The sequence below is a fragment of the Danaus plexippus genome, chromosome 2 (genome assembly GCF_018135715.1).
Source record: "Danaus plexippus chromosome 2, MEX_DaPlex, whole genome shotgun sequence".
Lineage (NCBI taxonomy): Eukaryota > Metazoa > Arthropoda > Insecta > Lepidoptera > Nymphalidae > Danaus > Danaus plexippus.
This window is the reverse complement of record NC_083537.1, coordinates 1,886,348-1,895,568: the sequence shown is the minus strand read 5'-3', so window position 1 is coordinate 1,895,568 and position 9,221 is coordinate 1,886,348. Positions and strand designations below refer to the sequence as shown.

The 9,221-nt window shown below is 31.1% G+C and overlaps 3 protein-coding genes across 11 annotated transcripts in view; 1 reads left to right on the top strand and 2 right to left on the bottom strand.

Moving 5' to 3' along the window:
* Positions 1–152: 152 nt before the first annotated feature.
* Positions 153–3,702, bottom strand: LOC116779830 (intraflagellar transport protein 80 homolog). Of its 2 annotated transcripts, XM_032674321.2 has the most exons (14): positions 3,538–3,701; positions 3,308–3,472; positions 3,130–3,236; positions 2,813–2,991; positions 2,646–2,735; positions 2,430–2,567; positions 2,238–2,362; positions 1,892–2,140; positions 1,660–1,817; positions 1,383–1,592; positions 1,134–1,278; positions 840–993; positions 631–771; positions 153–274 (listed from the first exon to the last, which is right to left on the bottom strand). In XM_032674321.2, exons 1-14 carry the CDS (start codon positions 3,630–3,632, stop codon positions 245–247), a joined length of 1,986 nt encoding a protein of 661 aa, XP_032530212.1. In that variant the 5' UTR covers positions 3,633–3,701; the 3' UTR covers positions 153–244. The 2 variants fall into 2 exon arrangements, with proteins under 2 accessions (XP_032530212.1, XP_061385914.1); XM_061529930.1 differs by lacking the exon at positions 840–993 and having other exon boundaries at positions 3,538–3,702.
* An 89-nt stretch (positions 3,703–3,791) lies between these two features.
* Positions 3,792–5,844, top strand: LOC116779546 (protein arginine N-methyltransferase 1). Its single transcript, XM_032673895.2, has one exon. It carries the CDS (start codon positions 3,907–3,909, stop codon positions 5,470–5,472), a length of 1,566 nt encoding a protein of 521 aa, XP_032529786.2. The 5' UTR covers positions 3,792–3,906; the 3' UTR covers positions 5,473–5,844.
* LOC116779542 (dual specificity calcium/calmodulin-dependent 3',5'-cyclic nucleotide phosphodiesterase 1) overlaps positions 5,835–9,221 on the bottom strand; it is a 113,687-nt gene continuing 110,300 nt past the window's right edge. For all 8 annotated transcript variants that reach the window (XM_061529917.1, XM_061529887.1, XM_061529913.1 and 5 more), the window contains one exon: positions 5,835–9,156. In XM_061529917.1, coding sequence (XP_061385901.1) covers positions 9,092–9,156 — 65 coding nt within the window. In that variant the 3' untranslated portion in view covers positions 5,835–9,091. The remainder of the gene's footprint in view (positions 9,157–9,221) is intronic.

Genomic DNA, 9,221 nt, shown 5'->3' with positions numbered 1-9,221 from the left:
TGTCAAATTGTTGTAGCCTATTATGTCATCATATATTAATTGGGCTTTAATGTTATTTGTAATTCATAGATTAGAGTGAATAACTACCAGATATTAAATGTTGATACTACAAGTGAAATTTATTTAATTTAAATAATTTATCTAAATATTTTTAATATGTTTTTAAAATCATTAATTACAAAAAAGTTCATGTAGTGCAAATTTATTAAATAACTTATATTAAGTAAAAATAAAATAACTTATATTAAGCAGTAAGTTTTTCTGGAATCGTACTCTGAAACAAAAATTTTTCGTGACTACAATTTTCTTTAACAATATTCGTCACCAAGTATAATAAAAAAAAAGTAATTTTCATTTAAAATTTTCACTCGTCATTAGATTTCAAAACCATGTCATCCATTTTCTAATTGTAAAATAAATTCTTTATATGATTGCTTTCCGTAACGGTAATCACGGAAATGTTAGATAAAGTACCCCAAAATCGAAATAAAAAAATAAGTGTGAGTTATATCCACATAAGTATAGTTTTATTTCACGGTTATGGTTATTATCGTTTTTTTTTATTTGTTATAACCGATGTCTCAAATAGATAACATTATAAAGTTTTTGTTAACAAACAAACTTATTTACCCGTAAATGTTGAATGTAGCAGACTTGATAGTACTGATGAATTAGAGCAAATGCTTCCTCCGCAATCGCGAGCTGGTTGTGTTGCCAAGCCAGAACAGCAAGACAGGCCCAGAGAGTTTCATCTTCCACGGTCCGGCAGAGCTACCAAAAATATGATTAAACTTTTAACATTTCGATGATAGACATTGTTCTATCCCATCCGTCTCTACCTGAAGAGCATCCTGCCACATATTATCATCAATATGTTTTAATAGTTTTTCAGGAAAGGAAGCTAGTGATATATGTGTACGTGAACCATTTCCGCGACAAATACAAGCCACGCCATCTTCGACGCTCAGTAAACTAGGATTACGGCCAAGATCACTAAAAATATATAAATGTATTATTTTTAATTGCTTATACAGTAAAATATTATAATGTGCTCGTTATGTCAATATTACGTGATACTGACATAACGAGCATTACGTGATATTGGCTATATTGTCATAAACATTAATACTGACGTGATGTCTTTGGTGACTGTAGTAAGGGCAAGCCAATCACTCTTATAGGCAGCGCGTGGACAACACCATGCCACCGCTGAATTTGCACGTAAACCAACTAATAATTCTGTTTCTGCACTCCAGCAAATACTAAGAATTTGGGACCCTGTATGAAACAGTAGAATTTTATATCAATTTCTAAATAAAAAGGTTGGCAATTTTATATTGTTCCTCGATATTTATATATTAAAAACAAAAAAAAAAAACAACCTAGCTTGACAAATTTTGGCTTGGAATCCTTGACGGTGACCACATACAAGTCTCTGTTATAATCCAACAAAGCTAGTTGCCTTTCATTTATAGGTCCACTTTGGCTTAGAGCGATGCTAGACACGGTCATTTTGTGTGTTAATTTTGTCACAGTGTTGTCCGTTGAACTTCGCACAATCAATCCAGTTGGCAAATCAAAAACTTGTATAACTGAAAACATCATTTCCCTTTATTTCAATATTCTACAAGAATAAGGAAAATTACCAAGACGGCATACTTTTCCTATCGCTTTGATCGATAAGAGCCAGAGCATCTGGCCCTAAAGATACAGCTGCTCTACCGAGAGTTTCTGGCCTTGAACATCTAGGACTTGCTAACAGCCGACCCATATAACTATATACTGATACGCCAGCCCTTTCTATCACACATATGCATCTATAAATAATACCGGTAAACATTAATTTTAACACAAACAAAACCAGTTGACGAAGGGAGAGCTACGATCTTACCTTTCCGCAAGCAGTATCATACTAATTGTGCCCTCTTTAAGGTCAAAGGTCACTGGGGTGTTCCAAGATGTTAGTTTATGTATGAAACATTGTTTGACAGTAGCTGTAACTAAATGATTAAAGCCCAAAGCTATCTGAATAACTCTGTCAGGGTAATCCAGTTGATCATTTTGATCGGTAATAATATCTTTGATAGAAATAACTTTACGTCCAGTTTGTGTGCATGTGTAGTTCTTCCAAGTGTACTCTCTGAAGATAAGCAAATGTGGTTCAGTAAAGTTGTAGCTATACTTTTCTGTTATTAACTCCCTATTGAAATAAGACTGCTCTTAATAAAATCATTAACCTTTCAATAATATGTGCAAAAAGGACATTTCCATTAGCACACGCAGCAGCTAATTGAGTGCCATCTGATGACCAGACGATGCTATAGATACTTCCAGTTGAAGGTCGCTCAAGACAATGAGACCACTGTAAAAGGACAAAGCTTACAAAAATTGCAGTTCTATTAATATTGCACATAAAAAGATGAACTTACACCATTAGCATTGCAGAGACGTATTAAATTAAAGCTGCCAATGACAAACATGTCACCAGCGGGAGACCAACTCACGCTTGTTATGGGCTGATCGTGCTTTACGCTGACTGATATTTGCTGACCAAATTGATCCCAGATCTAAATATTATACATTATAAAAGTAATAATAACAAGCCGAAATTAAATCTGTAAGTTATATCTGATAAAATTAAATACCTTCGAGTACCCATCTTCCGAGCCGGAAAGTATTAAATTATTGTTTGCGTTCCATGCAACACATAAAACAACGCCTTCATGAGCTTTCCACTGAAATATTAGGCAATTTATTTTTTAAGTTCCACAAGATAAAATTATACTGCGATACAATCAGTACGTTATTTTACCTTCGTGGTTTTAGAGCTCGAGTTCAAATGTTTGATCACTAATGAATTGCCTCTGGTATATAAAATAGCACTACTGTCGGAGTTAAAAAGAGCTGAGTAACATGGAACATCGGATTGAATAACTGTCGATCTTAGCAGGCCATTTCGAGACCATATCTTTACGAAACCGTCTTCTCCAGCTTTGGAATTGTTCATTAATTTATTTATTAAATTATTTATTCTTAAAATAATTAAATACATAAAAAAGGTACTTCATTCAATCTACTCATTATATTATCAAAATAAATAAATTGAATTATTTAGTAACAAATTTAAACCAGTTAATAGGCCAGCTCCATCCGGGCTCCATTGTGCAGCTAGGCAGGCACCTTGATGAGCGTTGACACTTTTTTCTATACGTCCATTATTATTCATTATATGAAATCTGTATCAATCGTATATTAACAATAAACTAATAATTGTAGGCAAATAAAATATCCAAAATGAAATATTTACTTTCCATCTGCACATGCGATAAGAATAACATCATTGTGTTTGTTTCCACCAAGATTAATTTTTGGAAACAGATGCAAGCATATTGGATAAAAGTCTTCGGGAAATGTTGTAATGACTAAGCATTCACCACTTACAAGGTTCCATTTTAATAATTTATGGTCGTCGCTAAAAAATAATACAACTTTAAATGACTTCTATGACTAAGTAAGATATTAGATAACTTGAGTTACCCGCATGAGAAAACGTCTTCTGTATTATTCCAACCCACACATGACACAGCCCCAACATGTTTGGGTTCCTTAAAAGACGATATTTTAAATTTCATGGCAAATATAATGTATATTTATTCCAAGCGTTAAGCTTTGAATAGTTTGTAGGCAGTTGCTATGGAAACCTTGTGAAAACAATAATTTTTCATTCATTCAATCTTTCTGTTTTGTCTTTGTGTATTGATTTTGGAAAGCTATCTGACAGATCTCAGTAGCGAATACTGACACATGTCAAAATATAGAACACATGGTAGTTCTTGATAAGTTTTAAATAAATTATAAAATTTGTGTTTTTTTTTAGATTAAGTTCAAGTGTAATTTTTATTCAGAATGTCTGATGTACCAGATCTTAGTTCAGACGAAGAACACTTCGAGGAGGATGAATGGCAAGAAATGGAAACTAGTGATATGTCTGTAACGTGTTTATTTTGTCCTAAGGTTTTCCCAGCTATAGATGAAAGTGTTGTTCATTGCGAACTTGTACATGGATTCAATTTAAGTATATTAAAAGTGAGATTTAATATGGACTGCTATTCGTACATTAAATTGATTAACTATGTGAAAACTCTTAAACCGAGTCCTGAGGCCATCATGAATGCCGACAAACCTTTGTGGAATGATGAATTATACTTAAAACCCGTGGATAACGACGAGTGGTTAATGTACGACTTTGATTCTGTTACTGATAAGTCAAATTCACCCAAATCCTATCATGCGAACGTCGAAAATGGTTTGGTTACCCTGTCACAGGAACATTTCTCGGAACTTCAAAGAACGATACAAAAGCTAACTGAACAGTTAAAAGACAGTCAAACCCATCTTCAGATGGCTAAAGAAGATATGGGCAAAATGCAAAATTCTATGAAATGTCTTGTAGATGGTGACACAAACAATGTCACAAAATTGACAGATAGCTGTGTCATTGTTGACTGTGTATCAAAAGTGCCTCTGGAATGTGATGAGGGCTACTTCAATAGTTATGCTCATTTTGGAATTCATTATGACATGTTGTCAGATAAGGTTCGCACAGAAAGCTATAGAGATGCTATCCTTAACAACAAGGAAACTATAAAAGATAAAGTAGTACTTGATCTGGGATGTGGAACGGGAATACTATCAATGTTTTCAGCTACAGCTGGAGCTAAGGCAGTTATTGCCGTTGACCAATCAGATGTCATATACCACGCAATTGATATTATAAGAGAGAACAATTTGGATAAAAAAATTAAGACAATAAAGGGTCGGCTTGAAGATACAGATTTAGACCAAAAAGTTGATGTAATTGTATCTGAGTGGATGGGATACTTTTTACTATTTGAAGGCATGTTAGATAGCGTAATTTACGCTAGAGATACATGTCTCAATCCTGGAGGTTTGTTACTACCAAACAAATGTACTATAAGTCTAGTCGCCAACGGCGATGTTGATACGCATAAGAAATTAATTGAATTCTGGTCCGATGTTTATGGATATAAAATGAACTGCATGAAATCAGAAGTTGTTAGAGAAGCCAGCGTAGATGTGGTACCGGCCAAGTGTATCATTTCGGAACCATGCATTGTGAAGGACATTGATTTATATACCTGTAATACAAATGTTGTTAATTTTACATCACCATTTAAGCTAACAGTTACAAATGACGGTGCAATAACTTCTTTGGTTGGATATTTTGATACAATCTTTGATCTGCCCAATAGTGTATCATTTACCACTGGACCTCATGGAACACCGACACATTGGAAACAAACTGTGTTTTACTTCAGAGATTGTAAGGAGGTTAAAAAAGGTGATATCGTTGAAGGTACAATAACTTGTAGCAGACAAAAGACCGATGTTAGGGCGCTTGCGGTACAAATAAATATATTTGGTAAAAATCACAAATATATTATCAGCTAATGACTATTTGTATGAGCAGAAAGCATTTTTTAAGGTATCATATGCTTTGCAATGCTAAGCGTAGAGAGTTTGACTTTCTGCCTTTTTTTAGGGATATTATCTTTTTAGATGGCTATTTGCAATGGCTATTGGATTGCTTTTATCCAGCAACATTTAAAATAATAACAATTGTCTAAATATAATTGATTCTATTGTATGGAATATTAAAAAGGTTCTATGTCTATTTTTGAATTATATACAAAGATGTATTGTTACCGAGAACATGACAATAGAAGTGATTTTTTTATCATTGGTTTTATGGGTACAGGTACATTTAAGTATTTGTACCCTTGTATTGCTGTGTCTGAAATAAAACAAATATGCTAAGAAAAATTATTTTATTTCCAAGTACATTATACAGAAGTGGTTTTGTAATTTACAGGAAGGAAGGAGGTTTATATGTGGAGGATATGAAGTTATAGATAAAATATGTATGATCATGGACCGAATTAAAATATTACTTCTTTTCTTAAATTATAGATTCGCTATTAGTATTTTGAACTACATAGTACTGATGTAGTTGCCTATTATAGTTTCCAAATACACATATATGTTTAGGAATTAAATATAGATGTGTATGGTGTGATCTTAATACACTTAATATGAGTAGTATATATATATATATAGTCTACCTTTAAAAATGATTTAGAATATAAAAGGATCAATTATTTTCCTCACATGCTATAAGATAAGTTGCTTATACCAGAAAAACAAATCAATAACCTTCTAATTAATTTCAATTTTTCCAAAACTTCAGTAAAAATATGAATTAGTATAAAGTTTTAGTCGTACCTTATAAAAAAAAAAAAAATTAATCAGAAAGGCTAATTCAACACAAGGAGTGTATAAGTTTCCCCGAGTAAGAGACAGCTGACAGAGAAGACAGATAATAGATTACAAACTAATAGCTTTAATTTGTACATGAAATTCTTACATGATTAGATAATGTAACTACAGTTAGAGAAGCGCTAGGTGGTACGAAAGTTAAGTGATACTTCCATATAGTAATTGTGGTAGAAAATGACCTTACAATTATTTAATATATAGGAATATATTACAAATATTCTGTTTTTTTTTGTTTTATTTTTGTATCACTTGGTTTTAGAAAAGTGAGGACATGTGACAAGAAGGGAAAGAAGAGATTAATACGTATATTTTACACATTTAAACAAGACTTTAACATATCAGTAGTAGCTAGACCTCATGTTGAGAGCTAGGTACCTAAATGTAACTAGTTATTTTCTAAAACTACTCGTTATAAAGCTATAACCAATTAGATGGCATCGACAACTACATACTAATATTAAATTCTATAATTATTACATTAAAGTACATATTCGCATAGTATAATATAGAAATCTATATATTTATAGATGATAAATATATAAAAAGATCTATTGTATATACTATGATAAGCGTAACCAGTTGGTTTAAACCTAGCCTTACCATCCCTGAATTCATAATTTCATACATTTTGACCTTAAAAGAATGATTATGGTTTTGTCATGATATTCATAGAGAATGGTCCCACGTGTCTGTTTTGAGAAAGCCCATATTCTGCTCAACTTGTCAATGATTACAGCTCTATTAATGCCTAATTCGAAAGCACGTTTTTGCTTAAAAGATTAAAAGTGATGTTTCGTATAAATTCCTGAAAATATAGGTAATATTTTTTATTCCTTTTCGTTAGTTGGTTGCCATTGTTTAGAAGTCATATCAATAAATCATAGATTGCTGAGACAGAATAAAAAAATAACGAAAGATCTTTGTTAATATGTAAAATTATTAAGAAATATTCGAAAAGTTTAATTATGCACTTACATATCGTTTATTGATTTTTTCAGAATTCTTTATATACTCTGGTATCATGACTATAAAAATCGATTTTTATTTTACATTTTGGTTTTAATTTCAAGGACGAATATGATGTTGATACATACAAAAGGACGGTTACTAGGGTCCTCCAAAATACATGTTTTCTAAACCAGACTGATATACATTTTTGCTTTTCAGTCTAAAAGTCGTTAAAGGTACGCAAAACTTTTCTAATATAGCGCGACTGTTGGAGTTATTAATTATATTATATAGCTATACATATACTAATTGGCTAGAAAAAGCAATGTATATCATAATTTATTTAGAGTTATAGATAATATAATTCTCTAACTATATCTATGAGATGAGTTTATATATTATACAAAATGATGTCACAATAATTACACTTGGTCAGGGAATATCAGGACTCCAATTACATCGGAAGTATTAAAATTAATAAGCGTATTTTATATGGGTTAAGACTAAAGTTATACTACATAATATAATTAAATATACATTTGAGTAGGTAAGTAGATTATAAATAATTGTTTTTAAAAAGATACAAAGTTGTCTATGATAAATTTTTTTGCTCCTTTACCAGCAGTTTTTTTAATATATCGTCTTAAAACTAAGCCCTCTTAATATTTTGACAGCATTGTACACAAGCTTATTTTGAGAGTGTGACATTTATATATATTAAAGAAATTAATTCTTGAATAATAAATTATAACAATTTAAAGTGTCTGGCCTTTTTGATTCTGCCAGTTTATTTTATTACGTACTATAAACTCATATCAAAACTACGGAGCATTATTTTTTTATAAAACTTCTCGCAAATAATGAAAATAATTAATTGTTATTTAAATGTATTCATTGAAAGTGTTGTATTTTAGGTCGTATGTATAAAAATAAAAATAAAAATTCGTCTAAGACATATTCCTAATAAGTAAGATAATCTGTCAAAATTTTGAAATTTAGAAGCTTACATATACATATAACTACAACATTCAATTAATGTGAAACAATAATTACTTTTGTGATTTCCTTAAAAAATCTAATTCTTTTACAGGATATTTTCAACAATAGTAATTATAAGTATATACAAAACTTCTTTAAGAAGAAAGAATATAACATATATTATAAGTATTAGCTAACGAAATCTTAAATTGAGACCAGCTCGATGAAATAATATGAAATGATAATAATTTATTTAATAAACATACTCATTCATTAATATTTACACTACTGACGAACCGGTCTACGGAAACGTCTTTCAAATACTCACTACGATGTCTTCCATAAACAATTTATATAAGTTGCATAAATTGTGACTTTTTTAAGTCTAAACTATTTCTTCTTTCTAATTTACTAAGTGGAAAAGATATTTCATGTAAACCCGTCATTAATTTCATTTATTTTTGATTGAAGAGATGGTCACGTCGAAAGAAGAAACAGTTAAAACAGTGTAATGACTTTGTGCGACAACACAACAATAAGTAATTTTATTCTACTAATAAGCGAACATGGCAACAATGAGACTAGGCGCACATTCAGTTACTTAAATCTATATTATATCTACTTAGAATATCAAAATCATTTTTTTTTTTAATAACGAATCAAGCTAAGACTACATAAACGAATTTATTTCTGCTCTTGAACCGGAATAAAGCAGCTATGTGCGCCTTTTAGCTCAATTCTTATTCAACAACGATTGGAACATGTTGTAGCAGCTAGTTTTGACGCTATTTACAAGGGAGGCTAAATATTATTCATCCGCAGGCGGTGAAGTGCCATTCGTTTCTTCTTCCAACTTTGCACGTGCTTCTGCGTCTATAAGTAAAAAAATTGATATTTTTTATACCAATTATAAATATCTTTAGAAGATAATTTGTTAC